Genomic DNA, 22,041 nt, shown 5'->3' on the forward strand with positions numbered 1-22,041 from the left:
TTAAATCAGCACTATCGAATCGTTTACTCCGTGTTTCATACTCCGTCCTGCTTTAACAATTCCCATGCTCTCTCCTATGAACATGGATAAACCCGCGGAGAAGATCAGTTTCAATGACCCGCATGTTCAACGGCGGACTGCGACCATCAACGGAAAAACCTACGGTATTGTAGTCTTGCTAAATGACTTAGAAGCGAGCTGACCCGCGACACAGCCTACCTTTATGCCGAGCCAGTGCATAAGTATTCTCGAACGATCTTCTTGGTACACCCTACGAAATGCTACCTCAATCGAGGCCACGGTTAATGGGTCAAGGCAGATTCACGGTTTCCCGGACCTCTCCATGGGATGGCGATATCAAATCCCCTTTCTTTTAAAGCGCGGACTTCGTGTAGTTTGCCCTGATTGTATGGGGTATGGACAATCGGTAGGTAGTCCCGCCCTCCCATCGAAATAAATTCTCACTTATAAGGATTCTCCCTCTGGCTCCATGGTTCCATTTGCCTTGAAATCTCAGTGTGAGGACTTTTACCTCCTAGCAAAACAACTCGGTTGTGAGGACATCATACTAGGAGGTCATGATTGGTATGTGGCTCTCTTACTGGACATAGCATGAATCAAAATTGAGAATCACAACAAACAGGGGATCCGTGCTTGCCTCCCGATTTGCGCTCTACTTTCCTGACTTCATCACGCATCTTATCACATTCGTTGTTCCCTACTTCCCGCCGTCGCCAAAATACGTTGCTGTAAACGACCTAGTCAAACTACAGCCGTCATTCGGATATATGCTCCAATTTGGGAGTGAAGATGGTGTGATCGAATCACACACGCAAAACAAAGAGGGAATCCGACATTTCCTGAATGCCTTGTACGGTGGGTTAACCCAGGACGGGAAAAAGGCCATCACTGCGACATCTGGCATCGACTTCGAGTGTTTACCCCAGTTATCGGCTGGCAAACTACTAGATGAGGAGGAAATGAACTACTATGTCAATGAGTTTTCACGGACTGGCCTCCGGGGCCCATGTAAGTTATGAGATTGTTACTCCATCTTCCGGTACTAAAACGATGCAGGCAACACCTATCGTGTGTTTTATCAAAATTTCGTTGATGATTTGCCCCTACTCACTGAGAATCCGAAAGAGGCGGTGATCAATTGTCCCACGCTTTTCATTCGGGCGATGGATGATTTTGCGATTACTTCGAACATGGTGGAGAATATGAGAGCATATGTTCCCCATCTGACAGTTGAAGAAGTTCGCTCATCGCATTGGATTATGGTCCAGCGGTCACAGAAAGTGAACGATATTCTGGGGTTTTGGCTGCAGAAGCAGGGCATCTTTTGAATTCCAAGTCATATATGTACCAAAACCTGGTGTTTCTAGCTTTCTCGGCTCGAAGGATATTGATAATGGGAAATCGGAATAGCCAAACATTCTGTTGGTTAGTTAACAGAGTACATATACTACTTTTCTATTGCCATTTAGAGTCTGCCTAACTACAAATTGTTCTAAGGGCAGATCACAGATCAGATTGTCAAGGGCAACCTTGGACCACCTAGCCATCCTACTGAGATGGTTAGTTATGGCCTCTTCCTGCGTCACCTTGTAGATACGCATTGGTCGATAATCAGTCGCAGTCAAGTATTATAGATATGGCTTTGTTAGACTAGCCTGTATTGAAATTGATCTGTCTTACATATCTGTTTAGTCACTTGCATTGAAACTCTGAGACGGATGTAAGCAGTATAGAATGAAGGGATACTGTTTCGCAAGCAATATGGAACCAATTCAGGTCATAGCTCAATATATATCTTAGTTGGTATATGCCGAGGATACCTATCTTTTAAAATAAATATATCAAACGAAAGCCGCGAGTCAAAAATTTATGGATGTATATTTGATGATCAACTTGGGGGAACTTTAGGAGAACTATTCGTGTAGTTATAGGGTACGGTTAGGACAATCTACTCATGGAACCATTTGGTTTTAAACCAGGCACATAGTAGATAAGTTCAGAGTTCTATATTTTCAAAACCCGTCACATTTTAAGCTCGTTTCCGTCGACTCTCCAGCTACAACACTAATTAAGGGGAACTATTATAAAAAGACCCGGAAAAAGAGTAGGAAAAATCACGACAACGGTTGCGGTTGACTATTCTTCTGTATATAAATCGAAAAGCTCAAATTGATAGTTAGTTACACACTCACCAACTTTTATGCCACATTCTCCAGGCCACCAACATTTGGATTTGGTTATCTTATCGCCACCGGATATTTTTGAACTTCCAGATCTCTAGCATTCATTCATTTTCAAGTTTGCTTTGGTTGTTACTCCGTCTTTTTCCATCTGCAGTCGATTTCCAATATGGCTACTAAATGTACTGCCTCATCGAGGCTGGCCCTACCTGCAGTTCTGCGCAATGTTTTCCGGTCTCAGTTCACCAGCAACTTGGGCGCTTCTTCAATAATCCCCTATCACCGACCTCTTACCTCTGGTCCTCTTTTCACTTCAAATATCCAGCTTCAACGATCCTTCAATTCAATGTCGCGCTTGGGGGATTCCCAGAATGATGAACCAGCACCCGCAACCCCTGAAACCCCGACCGCTGCTGATGACACCGTGCCTTCTCAACATAGCACACCGAAAAAGAAAGATTCCGACTCATTCGGCGAGAAAGGTGGATGGAATAATCATAAACGACAACCCAAGGACCAGCGAAGGGACCCAGATAGCACCGGAAGAACCGACAGAGAGCGCAGAGCTTTCCGCAACGAGACTCGCAGGGAGGCCAAAAAGGAACCTCGCAAGAATTGGCAAGAGCGAGCCGAAAAGTTGAAACAGTTCTCAGAGAATAGGGGAAAGAGAAAGCCTGAGAGCTGGCAAGTGCAAAAAGCGGCTTTGAAGGAGAAGTTCGCCGGTGGTTGGAACCCGCCCAAAAAGCTTTCACCTGATGCACTCGATGGAATCCGTCATCTTCATGCGAAAGCTCCCGAACAATTCACCACTGCTGTCCTCGCAGAGGAGTTTGAGATATCCCCGGAAGCTATTCGCCGAATTTTAAAAAGCAAATGGCGCCCATCGGAGGACGAGATGGAGAATCGGCGCAAGCGATGGGAGAACCGACACGATAGAATCTGGAGCCGCATGGCTGAGCTTGGTCTTCGCCCTTCGACCGACCGGACGCGAACACTTTCCGATTTCCATGTGCTGTATGATGACAACAATCGCAAGCGAAGATAGTCGTCTGTGTATTTTATACTATGTTATATATGTTTTAATTTGCGCCTGTACAATAAATAATATTTCCTATGACCTTTTCCTGCTTTAATGGGAATAAACGACATATTTACTACAGCAGTTGGTTGCAGGGCAGGGTGGGTATCATATGTCATTTAGCCCGTAGTTCGGGGTGGAGCTAGGAGCAAGGATATCATCGCCACGCAACTCCGTCGGCAACACATCTTCAACTCTACAACCAGCATGGTTCATTCGGGTTGACAGAATGCTACTGGCGGCACATTTCACCAAGCTTCGACCTAATTACAGCTCATCGTGCCGGCAATCTCCCCCAGGCCTTGGCCCCCCTCGAATTGCAACCCACATGCTGACACAACCGCCATGCCATCCAACATCCAAGTCTTCGTGAAATGGAAGGACCAGACTATATTTGCAGGAGAGGATGTGGAATGCACTATAACATTCAAGAACGTGGCCGACACTGGTGCTGATGCCAATAATGGCGGCGAAGGAAGTCAACATTCACGGAAGATCTCTCGAGTCGCGAACCACACACCCAACTCGAACTCGGAATCTTTCTTTGGGTTCAAATCACCACAGGCTCTCTTTTCTGGTCGGCGATCATATTCCACCAGCTCGCAACGAAAGCCTTCTCACCGGGCAGCCTCATCCCTGAGCTCTCCGTTAGTCGGCTCCCATAGCTTTCCTCCGAACAACGGCCCCTCTACACCGCGAGCATGGCAACCGGGCCACAACCATAAACGATCCGTCTCCATCCTCTCCATTGATAGCGATGGCCAACTCGATTCGACGCCTTCCCCGCACCATTATAATCGACATCAGCCAGCCAGGGGTCATGGGCGCTCGGCGAGTCTCCAGGTTCTGCCGCGAAGGAACAATAGCTATGAGGATTCTTACAAAAAAGGTAGATGATGGACAGTGCAAATTTGTGATTGGGGGGCCCTTTAACTAATAACTGTCTCTCATTAGCGAGATCCCCCTCTCATGCCTTTCCATTTCCATTGACCGAGGCTCCTAACGAGCATCCCAACGGCAGCCTGAGAGTTGATACCTCCCACTTGGGGCGAACCAGCGGCCCTGGCTCTCTAGCAACTAGTCCAATAGGCGCAATAGAGCCATTGCGTGCACCTTCACGTCGGCCTCAACCACCTCCCCTCGATTTTAAGTTTCCAGCCACGCCTTCGACCGATTCAACTAACAATCGTACTGTGCACACTCCATCACCAAAGTCGGCGACAACGAACGGTACATCATCAACCGGTGGAAGACCCACTGTCAGAGACGCACAGGGTCTAACTGGACCGGCGCACCAGCAACTAACCCGAATTATATCAGCTACAAGCGTAAATGGGAGCAGCCGGAGCAGCGGCGAATTCTACTCTGCCAGCGACCACTCCACCGACACCCTCGGGTCCGAATACACAAATTATTCGGTACAGGGTGCGCGAGCTCCCCCTCCCATGCGGCATGCTCGGCACCATTCGAGTGTAGTTGCATCTCCCACCAAAGCCTCCAACAGCCAGGCGCTGCTGATGGGCTATGCGCAGGTTAATGCATCATTCACCGTCGATGGATCATTAGTGAACCAGTCAGCTTTCGACGAAGTCAAGCGAAAGGGAGTTGTTGGTGGCCAACCGGGTTCAGGCGGACTTCCTGGCCGCCCAACGTCAACAGCCGAGCGACCACGTAAAACTGGTGGGTTTTGGGGCGCGCTCAAATGGAACACCATTGAGGAATCTATCAACGGCCTTCTTTCAAACAATGAATTGGATGGGCTACGAGAAATGCGTGGTGTTACATCGTCGAGATCAATTCCGTTGTTGTCCACCTCACAGTCGCTGCTTTTTGTTGACCTCCGACTGGCACCAGGGGAGGAACAGTCATATTCCTTCTCTTTCGCCCTTCCCAAAGGACTCCCGGCGAGTCATAAAGGGAAAGCAATCAAGATCTCATATAATTTAGTCATTGGAACCCAGCGAACTAGCGGGCCCAACGAGCCCCAAAAAGTCAACCGCATCAACATACCCTTCCGCGTTTTCAGCGGTGTGAATGGTAAGTTACATCCTCCACTTCGTTTTCCATCCCAATTTCTCACGTTTTTATAGAAAAGGGAGATATTCTTGGGCATGACTTGATGTCACCTTATGTACTTCTACGGGATGAAGCGAAGGTGCAAAAGGTCGGGCCAGTGATGCCAGTGATAACGAAAAACCAAAGTATTAGCAAATCTCACCATTCCGCGGCTGATTTTCTTGGTTTTGTGGATGAAATTTTGGAGCAACGTGCGCGTTCCAACACGCTGTTCCCACCTGGTGCTATACCCTCGAGACGACCTAGCGTCGAAGGATTACCCCAGATGCTTACTACCAAGGATGTCATCGATTTTGCTATCCTTCGCAGCAACCAGGCCGTGAACTCTCGCCGGAGTCCCAATCGCTTTGAGATTGCCCGCGAAGGTAAACGTATCGCAGTGGTCGTCTTGAACCGACCAGTTCACCGACTTGGAGAGACCATTATCGCCACTATGGATTTTGGAGATGCCACAATCCCATGCTACGCTGTACGTGCCTCGCTAGAGACGTCTGAAAAGGTCGCTCCTACTTTGGCCATCCGGTCCAATGCTAGCATTCACCGAACCACGCGGCGCATTCATGCCTCGCTTTTCGAGAACACACTCCATGCCACCCGGGTGGCTTTCAGCCCCGCTATTCCTATCACAGCCACGCCTTCAATATTGACGAGCGGTGTGACTCTCGACTGGGAACTGCGGTTCGAGTTTGTGACATCCAGTGTCCGAGGCGAGCAAGGGGCCCAACCCTCGGGTACTCGCTTACTCGAGGCCTTGTCATCGGATGATCGCGGCACGGTGTTGTCCGCTATGGAGCATTTGAACTGTGAATCATTCGAGATCGCTATCCCGTTAACGGTTTACGGAGAGACTGTTCGAGAACGATTGCCCGAGGAGAATGAAGGCTACCCAATCTAGAACTCTAGATGTACACTAGATGTACACATGTGCTTGCCTACCGTGCAGGCTATGCTTGATTTTATTTTGTTTGATTAAATATTCCCCTTGTACCATCGAGGGCGAAATCCCCCCAAATATAGGCCCCATCAGGCTCTGGATTCCCCATGTACAATTGATATAAAAGTTGAATTTGGAAAATAATTACATAGTTCTACTCATCGACTAAGATATGTAAAATATATTCTTGTAGTCTATGACGTACATGCGGTAACTAGGGCAACGCGGTCAGTCAACGGATCGGATCTCACATTATCAACTTGGGAGCTGAAACCCGATAACATCTCTCTCCTTGCGCGTTCAAAGTTTCTCTCAGACATATCATCCAGAATCATTGTCAGGTACGGTCCATTGGCATTATATGTACGTCAACACATCTGCACATCTGATGACATTCCTCAAATCTTGCATAGCAACTGATATCTGACATTGGAATGTAGGCACATCGCGATCAGCGCAAACCCCGCCGAAATACACCCCCTACCGAAAAGAATTACTTTTTTTTTCTCGAGCCTGAGAGAATATGGCTTCGTTCATCACCACCATGTCTGTCCCCGCTACCCCTCCCGTTGCCCACTCCCCTTCCCCCTGGGAAGCCTACCTCTTGCTCCCCGCAATTTCTGCCTTCCGTTATCAGCCCTCCCGCCTTATATCAGACTACTCGCACTTCTCATACCCCCCTCTCAGAGCCTCCATCTTACCTGTCGCCGGCGGTGCGCGCACTCAAACAAGGCTGCTTTGGACTAACACCTCCCAGCAATGCTCGCACACGCGCCCCTTTCAAGCCCCGCTCGGCCGCCAAGGGCACAAGCAGTTATCAGCTACGACAGTTCGCCGAGGCCACACTTGGAAGCGGTAGCTTGCGCAAGGCTGTAAAGCTGCCCGAAGGCGAAGATCAGAATGAATGGCTCGCCGTCAACAGTACGGCACATCTTGCGGCGTTGTATTGAGTGCATTGCTAATGTTTTGGCGATTTAGTTGTCGACTTTTACAACCAGATCAACCTTCTCTACGGCTCAATAACTGAGTTTTGCTCACCGCAGACATGTCCCGAGATGAAGGCTACAGATGAGTACGGTGCTTCCTCAGCAGGTCGTTGACTCCCGGCTTACAAGTTTGGATAGGTTCGAGTACCTCTGGCAAGACTCGGAGAATTTCAAGCGGCCAACCAAGATGTCTGCCCCGGAATATATTGAGCACTTGATGGCCTGGGTTCAGAGCAACGTCGACAACGAACAAATGTTCCCTAGCCGGATCGGTATGTCTCAGCGGTCATCCGTTAGGTAGTAGATCTATTGCTCACCCGTGTTTTCCTTCCAGGTGTCCCATTCCCCAAGACGTTCCCCAGTCTTCTCCGCCAGATCTTCAAGCGTCTATACCGTGTCTACGCTCACATCTACTGCCACCATTATCCAGTGGTAGTGCACCTCGGCCTCGAGCCTCACCTCAACACCAGCTTCAAGCACTATGTCTTGTTCATTGATGAGCACAAGCTGGCCAGTGGGAAGGACTTCTGGGGACCACTGGGTGATTTGGTGGATAGTATGTTACGAAGCGACTAAGGATTGAATCCGGAAATCGGGTAGTAATTGTGTTTTGCATCTGATCTCCGCAATCAAGGGATACTGACTGGTTGACGGAAAAGACATCTTCACGGCGTTTCGGGTGCGGTGCATGCATTGAAGTATTTTAGCTTGGACTTTCTGGCGTTTGGGGCTTGACCTGACGCGAAGACCGAAACGATGAATCCATGGATATTTCTTCAACTCTGATTTAGTTTTGTAAAGAGGACGTTTCTATAATTGTTCTGCGGGTTATGGTGTCTAGACTATATGCTGTACTTCCATGCTCCTGAAATCAGCATAAGGTATGGTTTATAGCTCAAGACGTTAAACCAATCATCAATGATATGCTGGTCGTTATTAGTGGGCTGGCTCAAGGCTAGGCCACTAGATAACACCAATACCAGCTTATATATGCCCTAAGCTACCCAGAAGTCCTATTCACAACTGGGTACTTGACCTCCGAAACTTGAGCGGATCACCAAAGTGACAAACATGATTTAGATCGACTGTTTATTTTATATCCCAGCCAGTCAAGTCCCATCACAATTGCACAAACTACGTGAGCATGTCAATAGTATTATTTTCGAAACACTAAACATTTTGCCAGATTCGACTAATGCAAATGTAATATTTCAGTGTCTAGTTCCTTCACCTGTGGAAATTTATAGAATCAATAATACAGTACTCCTGTAGAAGCTCTGTAACTTATTTACATCCGAAAAACCCCAAGGATGTCGAAGCTACGACGAAGCCGCCAAGCAATTATATACACGTGACTCAGTCCTTGTGTGCGCACGTGACGACGGGAACATTCGGCCCGGAGGTCTCAACCTTGCATCCTTGACTGAAGCAAGCACTCCGAACGTCGATATCACCTCCCCATTCAACCCTCAGCGTCCCTCCTCCCCTCCCCGAGGCCACTCCTCCAGCCAATTGCACAATGATGTCCGCTCGCTTCGCCCGCGCTGGCCTGCGTGCCACCCAGTTCTCCGTTCCTCGCACCGCTGCCGTTAACGGCATCAGGTCCTATGCCACCCCGGCCCAGGAGACCCGCGCTCCCGTCGCTCTGTTCGGCGTTGATGGCACCTACGCCTCTGCTCTGGTATGCACCTCCATTGCCCCGGTCTTCTCGCGACCGTGTATTGGACTTTTCGCGACAAACAGCCCCCGTCTTTCCCCGACCCCTCCCACAGTTGTGTTTCCACTCTTCAAAAGCAATCTTCAAATCCTAATCACAAACACCCGCAAACAAAATCCCGGAATGAATCCCGCCTCTAACAATGCTTACGAATAGTACACCGCTTCTGCCAAGTCCGCTGCTCTCGACCAGACTGCCCGTGCTATCGCCAGCCTCGGCGAGACCCTCAAGGCTGACAAGAAGCTCGTCACTATCCTCGGCGCCCCTATGCTCACCATCGCCGACAAGCAGTCCATCGTTGAGGAGCTCGCCAAGATCGCCGGTACCGACAAGGCCGGTATCCTCAAGAACTTCCTCGAGACTCTCGCCGAGAACAACCGTCTCGGTTCCCTCGAGGGTGTCTGCGAGAAGTTCGCTACCCTGATGGGCGCTCACCGCGGCGAGATCGACCTCAACATCACCAGTGCTCAGGTACGAACCCCTTGAGCTGTTTTTCGGTCTCAGCAGAAGAAAAAAATAAGGGTATAAGCTAAAACTTCGTCCGCAGGAGCTCGATGCCAAGACCCTCTCCCGTCTCGAGAAGGCTGTTTCCAAGTCTCAGTTCAGCCAGGGCAAGAAGCTCAAGGTTGTTGCCAAGGTGCGTTTCTAATGGATGAAAACTTTTCTTTTTGTGTCTGTTTACTAACTCTGTTGATCAGGTCAACCCCGACCTCGTTGGTGGACTCGTCGTTGAGATTGGCGACCGCACCGTTGACCTTAGCGTTTCTTCCAAGATCGCCAAGATGAACAAGGCTCTCTCCGATGCTTTGTAAATGTAAATTAGCCTCAGCGTTTGAGGGGATGGTTAGATTATAGCATATCGTCCCGGATGAACGGTAGCGTTCGTAGGGGGAAAGGGGGGTTCTAAGATTCCCTTTTCTGCTCTCATTTTGTTTTGTTCTCACTACTTGTCAATTGCACAAATTCATCTATAATTGATGTCTTATAGATCTGTTCTTTGCCTTGGTCCTACAAGGTACGGTGGGCACATTGGTCTAGCAGGTTGATAGTTCGTAGTGTATCTCTTATCCCTCAACCTGCTTGCCTTGGTGTCTGCCTGCCTTCCGTATCGCGTGGACCCGACGTGCTGTTTTGATCGCCGGTCAATCCGCGGGATGACTTTTTTATTTTTTATATGTTAACTCTCTTAGGGGCGTGGGAGATGTGATATGCCTAGGCACAGGTGGCAGGTAGGTCCTTTCTGTTTGCAAGGCTAATGATATTATTGACGTTTACTTCACTATCAAATGCAATAGAAATCAAAATTATATCCGAAAATACTATATGATGGGTTGGAAATGATCGATAGCAGGGGATGCAACACGTGTAAAAAAAGGAAATAGGAAAGAAACAGGGCAGTAACCACAGACAAGGAGATCGTTATTATCGTGTCCAGAAGTAACCAAATAGGGAAATGACCAGGTGAGAAGAGAAAAGAGAAAAGACGGAAGGTACAGCTAGACTAAGATTGTCCATTCTGCTCATTGTCCTTGTCAGCCCTCGTCTCAAACTCATCCTCGTACGCAGCAATCGAAGCCGAGCTGCGCACCCGCTGCAGCTGACTCTCCACATAGTGATCAACATGATCTTGGTTGTCAGGGGCCGCAGTGCTTCCCCTACGACTGCCTGCACGACTAGGACCACGACTCTCATCATCTTCATCCAAGATCGTCGATGCAGCAGGCGTAGCATCGCCAGAGTAGAAGTCACTACGGTTACCGATGGAACGTGTAGTCGACGAGCGACGGACAGACGGACGGTCCGAGCCATGCGGTCGTCCAGAACGAGAGAAGATATCATCAAAGTAGTGCGACGCAGCGGCAAAGGGCGACCGTGGCGTCTGCGGTAGGCGGCAATTGATACCGGTGTCGTGGATAATTTTGGCGATCAATCCTGTCCATCCGCACTGGTGCGATGTCCCCAGTCCGCGACCGCTGTCGCCGTCGAAGAACTCGTGGAACCAGAGATTGTCTTTCCAGTGCTCGTCGAAATCGAGCAGGTCTGAGCCGGCGTTGACGGCGCGGCGGCCGTCGTCGTTGCGGGCAAAGAGGTGCTGCATGCGGTGCTGCAGTTCTTCCGCTACGTGTCCGAGATGCATGTAGTCGCCTGAGCCCTTGGGACACTCAACTTGCAGAGAGTCGCCATAGAACATGTGGAAGCGGAGGAGGGACTCGACGAGGAGGAAGTTGACGCAGAGCCAGATGGGACCGCGCCAGTTGCTGTTGCCGCCGAAAAGGGAGGAGTCAGAGTCACCGGGGACGTAGTTAACTTTGTAAGTTTGGCCGTTGACATCCATGGAGTAAGGGTTGTCTTGGTGGAACTTGGACATGGAGCGGATGCCGTGCTCGGATAGGAACTCAGTTTCGTCGAGCATTCGCTCGAGGATCTTGACGAGACGGTCTTTGCTGACAAGGGCCAGTAAGAGTCGGTCGTCTTTGCCGCGGCGCTTCATGCTGGCGATGTTACGCTCGGCTATGTCCGGCTTGTTCTCGATGAACCATTCCACTCGTCGCTTAAACGAGGGGAACTTGTTGATAAGCTCGGGCTCTAGGGTGAGAACTGCATATAGCGGGATTAAACCGACGAGGGACCTAATGGGTAGCTGCTGGGTCCATGGTCCGCCGTAGGAGATGGCATCGTAGTAGAAGTTATCTTCTTCGTTCCAGAGTGACTGCACAGTGTCATCGCCCGAGCTGTAGGTCATTGCATCACTGATGAGCAGGAAGTGCTCGAAGAACTTGGATGCAATGTCTTCATATATGCGACGGTGCTTGGCCAGCTCCAGGGCTATGTTGAGCATGGTAAGAGAGTAGAAGGCCATCCAACCAGTGCTGTCAGCTTGCTCAAGCACACCTCCAGTGGGCAATGGCTCCGATCGGTTAAACAGACCGATGTTATCGAGTCCCAAAAAGCCGCCCTCAAACACATGCTTGTCACTAGAGTCTTTACGGTTCACCCACCAGGTGAAGTTAAGTAGCAGCTTTTGGAATACACGTTCCAGGAAGTCTAAGTCTTGTCGTCCGTACATCTTACGCTCAATCTTGAACGTGCGGAACACAGCCCATGCATGCACAGGAGGGTTCACATCGCCGAAGTTCCACTCGTATGCAGGCAGCTGACCGTTCGGGTGCATGTACCACTCACGAGTGAGAAGGTCAAGTTGCTTCTTTGCGAAATCGGGATCCATCATAGCCAGTGGGATACAGTGAAATGCAGTATCCCACGCGGCGAAGAATGGGTACTCCCAAGAGTCCGGCATCGATAAGATGTCGTCGATGTACAGATGACGCCACTGCTCATTACGAATGCCCTTTCGGCCAGGCGGAGGGGGGATTTCAGCCGGGTCACCATTGCTCCATTGATCCCAGATGAAGTTGTAGTACTGCTTGCACCACATCATCCCGGAAAAGGCTTGACGCTGGATGTTGCGAAGATCGTCACTCATGGGGAGAGGGTTGAGATGGTAGTAGAAATCATCTGCCTCGGCACGGCGCTGTTCAATCACATCATCCAGTACTTCTTCGTCCAGGACTTCTTCCTTCTTGCGGGACACTCTAAAGCGGACAACGGCGCATTCGCCGGGAGGAACTCCCTCGCCGTTGTTGAAGGCGTACCACGCAGCGAACTTGGTGCCTTCATTGTCTGGGTTGATAGCACCCTTCTCCTCTTCGACAATATGGCGGTGGAATGCGTCTTTGACATAGGGTGTGTCGTTCTCAGTACCCCATAGGAATTTGTTATTAGTCTCGTTCCCAGTGAACATCAGCTGGGGCTGGATGTCGTCATCACTAGACCCAACTGGAGGCGATGGTGCAAAGGAGACATATCGTTCGCCGATTGTGCTGTGTTCCGATTTGGCTACCATCGGTCCCTCCTTTTTGATAGATGGTCTTTCCTGTTTCTTCTCGTCGCCCCAGGACCATGTGTTTCGGAACCAGACATGAGGGACGATGTGCAGATGAGCAGGTTCGGGGCCACGGTTGTAGGCAATTACACGGAAGAGCAATTCTTCCTCGTCGTCGGCCTCCTTAGCAGTCTCGATGAAGATATCCCAGTAGCGGTTATCGTCGAAGATGCCAGTATCAAGGATCTGATACTCTTTCTCCAAACGTGAGCGCTTTGCGTTTTCATCAATGAGATCTTGGTATGGGAACTTTCTCTGGGGGTATTTGTAGAGGAATTTCATGTAAGAATGCTATACTCCGGGGTCAGCATTGTTAGAGGTGAACTGGATTGGAGTTATAACTGAGTTTACCGTTGGGGTGTTGTCCACATGGAAATGTGCTTCCTTGACACTCTCACCATGATTACCCTGAGGGTTCGACAAACCGAACAGGCGTTCCTTCAGGAAGTCGCTGTACTCCAGTCAGATTCCACTGCGGAGGGCAAGACCCACAGTATTTAAGCAGAGGCTTGACTTACTCTTCGCCATTCCAAAACGCAAAGGCAATGTTCTGTAAACCGTGTGTATCAGATACACCTGCAATTCCATCTTCGCCCCAGCGGAAAGTTCTCGATCTCGCGTGATCGTGGGTGAAGTAGCTCCAGGCGTCGCCATCTGCACTGTAATCCTCTCTGACTATACCATGACAAATCCAGCATTAGCCTGCTGCTTTTCAATTCGGGTATGATTTGCAAGCTCTCACCTGTGGCCCACTGCCTCTCCGCCTGTACCAATCCGAGAGCTTTTAGCACTGCTAATATGTATGTTCCCGAGCTATCCAAGGCCTCGACTTACCACATATGGTCCCCAGCGCTGTTTTTGGTCAGTTTAGCAAGAACTTCTTAAAGCTAGTTCACAAGTTAGAAAGATCTTACCTTCCAATACTTGGTTCTCTCGCGGTCTTCGTTTAGGCGCTTCTCTTCCGCTGTGACGACTTCTTTCCCATCGATTAAGACCATACTGACGATTGAGAAGAAACCAAGACAATGCCAAAAAAAAAAAAAAAAAAAGGATATATAGGAATGGAGAGGAGGGAAAAGAAGTTAAGAGGGGAATGTCCCTGCAGTCCGTGCCAACCTTGGGGTCCTGGAGAGAAATGACGTGAATCACCGGTTCCACGGGTCCACAGGTAGAGATTCGGGTGGATAATCGGGTCGGATTGGGGAATGGGGACCTCTGATTGGATGATACGCCTGTGTTCGGTTCGGGCCTGGAAGGTGCACAGGTCATGGACCTTGATTTTGCCCGAAATAGCGAAATATCAATTGACTTTATATTATTCCCTAGCCATATACGTAAGCTATATATCTGCTTCTTTCTGCTTTTATAAATTCGTTTATGATATATCGAGACTACGTAAGGAAAAGAAAAATAGTACCAGCTATCTCAACCTATATAAAGCGGGGAATAAGAAAAAGACTACAACCCCCATTTAATCGTCTCATTTTGGCTCGAATCATCATATAGCTTCTGTTGCATTTCGATGATCCGGAGTGGGCGGTACCCAAAGATCGGCTTCTGCCCGATTACATATATGTATTCTAGGAGAATTGGTATCGGGAAAGAATACTCTCTTATCGTGCCCACTATTACATAGTATGTAGCGCTGGAGCTGAGACATCTAGCTTGACCTACAAGTTCACAATAACCTAGCATTACAAGTTTAGAAGGAAAGTTAAAAAGGAAACCTTGCTTTCGAAGTAAGTAATAGGCTTATTATTATTGATAAAATTGTTGGATGCTGCAGATATCCTCGCTCCACCTTCCATACTTCGACATACCCATCTCCAACAAGCATAAAATTATCCATCGGGCAGGAAACTTTTCCAAAGCTCAATGCAGTCTTTAGCGCGACAGAGTCTTAAGAAGAAGAATCAAGAGGCGACGGTGGAACGGACACAGCAACCTACCTAGATCCTCTAGTCCAAAGACATAGTCCAAAAATTTATAGCGGGCTACAACGGTTATCTAAAAGAATGGACCCAGCCAAAATAAAGCCTCATGAAAATCTTATTTAACGAGCAAGCCATACCATGTACACTTACCACCCGGATATTGATTTCAAAAGATCAAGAGACGTAATAGTAGCGAAGAACTTGACCGTATGTGGAGATATATTCATGCCCTCCTGTGACATCCTTCGCCCGGAAAGGACTAGTTCTCTACCATTATCAACTGAGAGAATAAGCAAGGAATCATACGAAAGCCACAAATTCATGCCCCGCAGCTCCCCAGGGGCTAACAGCTCAGTATCTGAAGCCCGTGCCCTCTGGTTTCTGCGCCTAGACCAGGAAAACAGGGACAATGACGGAATCGAGGGGATAGTTGGGCATTCAAGTTTTGATAGTCGGCCTATGATTGGACACCATAGTAAGCCCATTAGCAACTCACTTGCTTATCATGCGGCTAGGGCCTGAAGGTGCAGGACACTTTCCGGAACTATATCTTCAGTTACTCTGCAAAGAGGTACGCATTACCCCCCAGGGTATAAATATGCAGATATCCCGGGTCTGGTAAGTCTGATTGAAAGAATCTCAATTTCAGGGACAAAGGCAGAAAAAAAAAAAAAAAGCATAGGTGAATCGCAGCGCCGTAGCACTGCAAACGAGGGACGGCGTTGGGAATAGAAATTCCACGGCCAGATCCATACAATAGGGGGTTTCTCAAAGGATGCTAGAAAAAAAAGATAAAACTAAAAAAATCATCCCAATAAAATAACCACGCCGACTGGAACATATTGCGTCTATCAGACGCGGCGCGGGTCCAATATCACGGATCATAGAGAGAGTTCCGCCCTGATGCGCTCGTCCCAGCCTTAATCTAGTTCCGACGTTCCGACTCCAGGATTGGATGGCCCTTTTTTTTTCTTTTGACCTTCCAGATCTTAACATTTGCAGGTTCGGAATTCAGTTGTTCCTCCGCTGCTCAGACTGTCCCGGCTGCTGCTCGTTGTAGGATCCTCCCTGGGAAGCTGTTACAGTCAGATCCCGCTACAGCGCAAACCCGGCCAGCTATATCAATCGGCCCGCAAAAAAGATCAGATTGAGCGCTCACCAGCTGACTGGCCTTGTCCCCGGCTGAGTTGGGACGAGGTGTTGTCACTCCCGGTAGACTGGGACTGGAGGCGTCTCTCGGCCTCGAGGATGCGCCTCTGCAGCTCTTCCAATTCGCGGTTCTGGATCAACATCTGCTGCTTCCTTTGGGGTTGAGGTTAGCGCCATGGATATGAGGATCATGATAACATCGAGAGCTCGCGTGCGATGTCGATATTAAAGGAATTATTAAATGCTACTCACTTCTGGTCGATGGTTTGCGAAAGGTTGTCGACGTCAGAGTCTAGCATAAAGGCGCTGTCCAAGGCCGACGAGAAGGCTTGCGCCATGGTCCTGAGGTCACGGTTAATGCCACTATTCGAATATCCGGCGACAGTATAGGGAAACGAACGACTGAGGCCGGGCCTTCGGCTTCCACTCGCGATCCAGGTCAGACATCTTGTGTGATTTGAGCTCTTTGATTTCTGTGATTACGGAACGGGTCCTAATAGTTGAACGGCGACAGAGGGGTGTGCGACCTTGAGATAGGCGGGCCAAGAACAAGTCGCAGAATTAGGGTATTAGGCGGTTTAGGTATTGTCGAGACCAGGACCAGCCAAGAATCAAGTACAGATGAGACTGAATCGAGGATTTTGAGGCTGTAAGAGAGAAAAACAGTGTCAGTTCTTTATACTTCTCGAAAGATAAGCCACAATCTGGTGGGGAGGTGAAAGAAATACCGGATATCAATAGTACTAGTCGCGATGAACAGATCGAAGAGTGATAAGCAAGAACTTTGGAGACCTGCCAGAGGAAGCTAAAGGGGGGGAAGAGAAGAAGAGGAGAAGTGCGAAATTGAGAGATGATCATAGCCCACCGACTATGTTACTAGTCGCGGAAATGGGAGGTCCCATATATCCCCACCAGCAAGGAGAGAGGTAAGTGTTACAACTGTATTACAGGGGTTCTACGCCATTATGTGTCGCATTTTCAGAATTAGTATGGAGTCCTCCGTACATATAGGGGGTTCCTGTTTCAGGGGTTGACTATTTTATACTTCCATTACAGGTATTTTTTTTATATTTATTTGCGTTATATTTGAAGAAAAATAGGGGTTGATGGTGCATACAACATACATAATACATATCTATTGTACTTGACTCACCTTATAAGCGGGAATTTAGGAATGAGGAAATAACTTGAAGAACTCTCTTTTATAAGAAAAAAAAGGCAAAATAGCCCCTGACATGGGGTTCAACGCAATTAGGGGGTGATTTTCATTCGAAGTACACTACAGTACATGGGCTCAATGTTACCGGAATATATAAGCCATATAAGGTTGAAAATGTCTATGCTTTCAGATATAAAAAAAAGATATTCAGATTTATAGATATTTAGATATATAGATATAGACCAATATAGACAAAGTACATCGTACGTTGCATAACTTGCATTCTGGCAGATTCCTCCCTGGCAACTGGTCACATGACCTATACCATACAGTACGGTAGCATCGTGAACTCTCCTCAATTCCAATCTCCATTTCCATTTCCATCGTCATTTCAATTCGACAGGGGTATTTCGTCTCTTCGCTTTGTCTAACCCTAAATTCGTCGCGTTTTTACCTAACCCGTTGTGGCCGCCGTTCATTTTTTTCCCGCTCAATTTTTCGCGCGGATAGATTGAAGGGCTATGCGTATTGCGTCTCTAGCCTGTCGCGTTCACTATCCCTAAATACTAGCCAACCAAGCCAACCAAGCCCGCGAAGCCCGCAGTTCAGCGACACCGAACACTTTCCGTCACCACCCTGATCGCCGACCGACCACCGTGGCCCCCATCCTCAAAGCCTTTCCCCCCAGTGGCCGACCGGACGGGCAATGGGGGATGCCTCCTCTGTCGGCATACACTTCGTTTGAGTCCCTGCTATTTTTCCAATCTCTAGCGACTTCCGATTCCCGACCAACAAGCTTCGGCTCAATCTCAACTCTTTTGCGCAACAACCAGCTCGTGCGCGAGAATGTCGATTTCGATGCCGATCGCCTGACCCCGGAGGCGCTGGAAGATCTCTATACGACATTAATGCGGGATGGATTCAGTCGTGATGGTGCGCTCTCGGTCAATGGACGACCCGCAGATACCTCTAGTCCGCCTAATCCAAAGAAACGCAAGATCTCCAGTCCGCGACCAGATGGATTAACCGGCGGATTCACCCATGCCACGCTCGTCCCAGAGCTAGTGACACATCTTTACGCCAAATACAGAGATCTAGTCACTAGGGAAATTAGGGACGATGAGAAAAAGTACACAGAAATTAGGGCTGAGCTGGAACGACTGCAGCAGGAGGGCGACAAACCAGCTGAAGCCGCAGCTACAGCATTGACACCGGTAAAGCCGATGCCTATTGAAGAGAAGGATGCTGTTATGGAGGAAGAGGTGCTGCGCCCACATGTACAAGATCAGACAGCTCAACTTGTTCCGACGGCCATCCCGCTCGCCCAAGACAAGGCAAAGCCCGAACCACAGCACATCGCAATGAATGTGCCCCCTACGACAAACGAGCCTCTTAAAACACACCCCGTCCCTCCTGTGACCCAACCTCAAGCTCCACTTCCCGAAGTGCAAACCCCGACACCCAAACCGCAAGACATAGCTGGGCATGCACCTCAACCGCAGCCGATCACCACCCATCCCCTACCAAAACCGTCCATCCAACCTACACTTGCTCCATCTACCCAAAAGGCCCCTCCAACCACACCAGCCGGGCCACGAGTAACACCGGCACATCCGTCGCAAATCGCACCTCGTGCCAATCCCGCCCCACCTGCGCCCATTGCTACGGGTAAGGCTGGCCCGTTGGCACCGGCGTCCCAGCGAACCCCTGCTCAGCCGAGCTTCCAGCAGTGGCAGCTGGATCCTTCTCCTCACTCACCATACCCGATCGCCTCCCCAGGTGCCGCTACACCTCAAGCGGCCCAGGCTACTACCAAGCGATCTGTACCACCACTTCCCACCAACCCGCCTTTGCCCGGGTCACAAGCCCAGACTCCTCTCCAACCTCATGTTCCACAAACACCTAGCGCCATTCCGTCCGCAGTTCACACACCTGTTCCAATCGGCCGTCCGCGTATTTCTCAAACCCCGAGTGCCACATTCCCTTCTTTCTCTGAATCGCGCGCCTCCCATCCACGCCTGTCAATTGATACGCAAGGCTCCTCCACACCGTGGAAGAGAACTCCTCGCCCGAGGGTTTCGCGCTCTCCAAGCTCACCGCCACGGCCTCGGCCAGAGGACGTCAGTCCCATCAGTGAACGAGACCAATCACCTGTTGATGCGCTGGAAATGTCACCTCCCCCAAGGATCAATCTAGGCCAGCGAGCTCCATCTACAGAAGACAGGAAATCACGACGCGGCCAGCCTGATACCAAACCCGCCCCCGTCGTAAAGACCGAGAAACTATCTTCAATTCGGAGGACGCGTGCCGTAAGTTCGGCTTCTTCCCGGAGTCGCGGACGATCCATGGCCTCACGCGATGGGTCTGCTGCGCCATCGGAAGACACTCTACGTGAATCACGAGCATCGGGCCGCCGAAAGGGTGTAACTGCTACCGCTGACGAAGGGACGCCCAAACCGCGGACAAAACGTAAACGCGGCGCAAGTGAAATAGTGGAACTAGAAGCCCACCCTGCGGATATCCCCAGATTTGACACGACCCAGTATGTCATGGCTACACGTAACTTCCACCGGACTGCGGCACCGATCATGAACGACGTAGCGACGCACAAGCTTGCCTCCATATTTGCCAAGCCAATTAGCGAGCGCGACGCCCCCGGTTACCATGATCTCATCTATCGGCCATCTGACCTCAAGTCAATCAAATCTGCCATCCACCAGGGAAGCAAAGCTGTCGCAACCGCAGGAGAATCAGCAAGCACCCCAGCTGGGGATGGAGAGTCTCCTGTTCCTGGCGGCACGCCATCAAAAAGTGGTGTGCTAATGTTGCAGAAGAATGAGGATTTCATACCACCCAAGGGAGTTGTGAACTCTGCACAACTGGAGAAAGAGCTGATTCGCATGTTCGCCAACGCTATCATGTTCAACCCAATTCCTCAGCGAGGATTCGGGCCCGCCTTCCCCATGTCTAGTGACCGTGGTTCGCGCGAGAGTACCCAACTGGGCGATTCCGACGAGGGCGGTATCATCCAGGACTCGTTGGAGATGTTTGAGGACGTTCAGCAGGCCGTTACTCGATGGCGGGCTGCTGAACGCACTGCTGATGAATTGGCTAATAAGAATGTCCTCTCTCTTCGGCGTGGAAGTGCCAGTGATTTCAACACTGACAGTACTGATGATGTGAAGGGGTGATTTATTTCGAACGCCATCTTGTATTATGAACTTTGTATTTGATTAGGATCGGTTTATTGGATTTGGAAATGAAATGCTATGATGTCTTCCGTCGGTGCCTTCGATAGCCCGACAATTATTAATACTCCTGCTCTCCGTGTGTAATTCTCTACTCCAGTCTACTATACATAGTGATAATCTAAACAGAAACATATTAACATGTGTATCATTGTCATAACCTTTTCAGCTAGAGCCAGTCCTGCTGCCCAGAGTCTGGAATGGGGTATATATATTTTTCTATTTTCCAACGGTCGACCTCTTAAGCCTGCTCTGGCCTCGTCCGCCCAAGCCCCTCCTTCGCATAGAAATCCATCGGATACACACCCTTATTCCCCGTATCCCAGTTCTCCCGCACTCCCAGCGCAACAAGCGCCTCATACGGCGTCAACAGTGGCCGTGCGAACGCATATCCCCAATCAATACTCAACCGTGGACAAGCAATCTGCACCCAGCACTCCACATCCGCCATAGACGCCAGCTTACCAGGGAAGATCTCACTGAGCAGCAAGTTGACAATTGGAATGCCGCGCTCGCGCAGGTGTCGCTCGATCATCGCCATAGTGTGCGGGTTACCCTGTCGACCAAGCGAACCGAGGATAATCCCCCACTTTTTCGCGGTCTTGGCTGTTGCGATCGCGTCTCGACGGATCGTATGCATCTCCTCGTGCTCGTAGCTCTCGCGTGTCAGCGTTCGCGAGTATGGATCATACCGGTAGGCTGGGATGGAGGGGTTGTGGATCATGGCGGATTCGAGGTGGAAGCGGCCGTCGCCGAGGTAGAGGATTGCGTCGATTTCGGTTTCAGAGAGCTGCGGCGATGTGCAACCGAGAATCTCGCCTTTAGAGAGAGGTGTGATTTGTGGGATTATGACGCGGAAGCCGGCGCGCTCAAGCACGGGTTTCAGTCCGTGTAGTGTTGCGTTGAATTGGATCGTGCCGACGGTGGCGATCGACTGGCCAGGCTTGAAGTTGCGCTCTAATGTCGCCAGGAGGTGGCTTGTGTCGATGCTGATGTCCACGAAGATGTACAGCGTTTTGATCTGGGTTACGTCGACTGGGATCAGGCAGCTGTGCGCGTAGTGTACTAGCAAATCGCAGCCTAGAGCACGCGCCGTGTAGTCATCAATGCAGCAGGCGCCGTAGGTGACGTCGCCCATGATGAGGGTTTCAATCCCAGGACAGAACTGGGTTAGGATGTCGGAGATGGTTGTCGAGAAGATTAGAAGTCCCTCCGGGAATTGGAGGGCTACTCGTTTGGCTCCTGATGTGCGGACTCGGTGGATTGTCTTCGGGATCTCGAATGAGTAGTTTTTGGGGAGAAGTTCCATTGCTTCTTGGATCTCAGGGTCGTTCAGAATCTCTGGCGGCACTTGGTTGAGGGTGCGGGGAGTGCGTCTGGGAGCGGCTGGAGGAAGTGAAAATTAGTATATAAGTATTTTAGTTGCGCCAGTTGACAATATTTACCTGTTTGCACCGCTGTGGACTCGACATCTTTCTGACTAGTCGTATCCTTCTGGGCTTGGGCATCTGCTGTTCGTCGTCCGACAAATCTCTTCTTTGGCTGTCGCATTTGGCTAGCGGCTTGTGAACCATCCTCAGTAGAGGGGGTAGGCAGATTTGCCTCCATGATATCCA

The 22,041-nt window shown here is 49.8% G+C and overlaps 10 protein-coding genes across 10 annotated transcripts; 6 read left to right on the top strand and 4 right to left on the bottom strand.

The window, feature by feature from the left end:
• Nucleotides 1-82: 82 nt before the first annotated feature.
• On the top strand, nucleotides 83-1,349 carry N7537_008835 (alpha/beta fold hydrolase; the record flags this gene model as incomplete). The annotated part of the gene is made up of 6 exons (XM_056899889.1): nucleotides 83-164; nucleotides 215-264; nucleotides 320-427; nucleotides 473-585; nucleotides 644-1,029; nucleotides 1,078-1,349. 6 exons carry the CDS (start codon nucleotides 83-85, stop codon nucleotides 1,347-1,349), a joined length of 1,011 nt encoding a protein of 336 aa, XP_056751965.1.
• Nucleotides 1,350-2,370: 1,021 nt separating this feature from the next.
• On the top strand, nucleotides 2,371-3,246 carry rrg9 (mitochondrial ribosome assembly protein RRG9; the record flags this gene model as incomplete). The annotated part of the gene is made up of 1 exon (XM_056899890.1): nucleotides 2,371-3,246. One exon carries the CDS (start codon nucleotides 2,371-2,373, stop codon nucleotides 3,244-3,246), a length of 876 nt encoding a protein of 291 aa, XP_056751966.1.
• A 378-nt stretch (nucleotides 3,247-3,624) lies between these two features.
• On the top strand, nucleotides 3,625-6,250 carry N7537_008837 (putative intracellular protein transport protein (Sat1); the record flags this gene model as incomplete). Its single annotated transcript, XM_056899891.1, has 3 exons — nucleotides 3,625-4,168; nucleotides 4,234-5,316; nucleotides 5,370-6,250. 3 exons carry the CDS (start codon nucleotides 3,625-3,627, stop codon nucleotides 6,248-6,250), a joined length of 2,508 nt encoding a protein of 835 aa, XP_056751967.1.
• Nucleotides 6,251-6,812: 562 nt separating this feature from the next.
• N7537_008838 (Mob1/phocein family protein) lies at nucleotides 6,813-7,851 on the top strand (the record flags this gene model as incomplete). The annotated part of the gene is made up of 5 exons (XM_056899892.1): nucleotides 6,813-6,835; nucleotides 7,047-7,210; nucleotides 7,268-7,361; nucleotides 7,414-7,547; nucleotides 7,610-7,851. The coding sequence occupies 5 exons, from the start codon at nucleotides 6,813-6,815 to the stop codon at nucleotides 7,849-7,851; spliced, it is 657 nt and encodes a 218-aa protein (XP_056751968.1).
• Nucleotides 7,852-8,794: 943 nt separating this feature from the next.
• On the top strand, nucleotides 8,795-9,804 carry N7537_008839 (F1F0 ATP synthase subunit 5; the record flags this gene model as incomplete). The annotated part of the gene is made up of 4 exons (XM_056899893.1): nucleotides 8,795-8,956; nucleotides 9,149-9,463; nucleotides 9,540-9,629; nucleotides 9,691-9,804. 4 exons carry the CDS (start codon nucleotides 8,795-8,797, stop codon nucleotides 9,802-9,804), a joined length of 681 nt encoding a protein of 226 aa, XP_056751969.1.
• Nucleotides 9,805-10,493: 689 nt separating this feature from the next.
• N7537_008840 (uncharacterized protein) lies at nucleotides 10,494-13,933 on the bottom strand (the record flags this gene model as incomplete). Its single annotated transcript, XM_056899894.1, has 6 exons — nucleotides 10,494-13,226; nucleotides 13,287-13,386; nucleotides 13,454-13,610; nucleotides 13,678-13,699; nucleotides 13,770-13,787; nucleotides 13,850-13,933. The coding sequence occupies 6 exons, from the start codon at nucleotides 13,931-13,933 to the stop codon at nucleotides 10,494-10,496; spliced, it is 3,114 nt and encodes a 1,037-aa protein (XP_056751970.1).
• A 1,947-nt stretch (nucleotides 13,934-15,880) lies between these two features.
• Nucleotides 15,881-16,465, bottom strand: N7537_008841 (uncharacterized protein; the record flags this gene model as incomplete). Its single annotated transcript, XM_056899895.1, has 4 exons — nucleotides 15,881-15,945; nucleotides 16,029-16,171; nucleotides 16,271-16,360; nucleotides 16,419-16,465. 4 exons carry the CDS (start codon nucleotides 16,463-16,465, stop codon nucleotides 15,881-15,883), a joined length of 345 nt encoding a protein of 114 aa, XP_056751971.1.
• A 46-nt stretch (nucleotides 16,466-16,511) lies between these two features.
• Nucleotides 16,512-16,876, bottom strand: N7537_008842 (uncharacterized protein; the record flags this gene model as incomplete). The annotated part of the gene is given in 2 exon segments (XM_056899896.1): nucleotides 16,512-16,665; nucleotides 16,683-16,876. 2 exon segments carry the CDS (start codon nucleotides 16,874-16,876, stop codon nucleotides 16,512-16,514), a joined length of 348 nt encoding a protein of 115 aa, XP_056751972.1.
• Nucleotides 16,877-17,698: 822 nt separating this feature from the next.
• Nucleotides 17,699-20,368, top strand: N7537_008843 (uncharacterized protein; the record flags this gene model as incomplete). The annotated part of the gene is made up of 2 exons (XM_056899897.1): nucleotides 17,699-17,702; nucleotides 17,748-20,368. 2 exons carry the CDS (start codon nucleotides 17,699-17,701, stop codon nucleotides 20,366-20,368), a joined length of 2,625 nt encoding a protein of 874 aa, XP_056751973.1.
• A 298-nt stretch (nucleotides 20,369-20,666) lies between these two features.
• Nucleotides 20,667-22,033, bottom strand: dph1 (2-(3-amino-3-carboxypropyl)histidine synthase; the record flags this gene model as incomplete). Its single annotated transcript, XM_056899898.1, has 2 exons — nucleotides 20,667-21,811; nucleotides 21,871-22,033. 2 exons carry the CDS (start codon nucleotides 22,031-22,033, stop codon nucleotides 20,667-20,669), a joined length of 1,308 nt encoding a protein of 435 aa, XP_056751974.1.
• Between the last annotated feature and the right edge of the window lie 8 nt (nucleotides 22,034-22,041).

Source organism: Penicillium hordei (genome assembly GCF_028827395.1).
Source record: "Penicillium hordei strain IBT 12815 chromosome Unknown utg000004l_segment0_segment0, whole genome shotgun sequence".
NCBI lineage: Eukaryota > Fungi > Ascomycota > Eurotiomycetes > Eurotiales > Aspergillaceae > Penicillium > Penicillium hordei.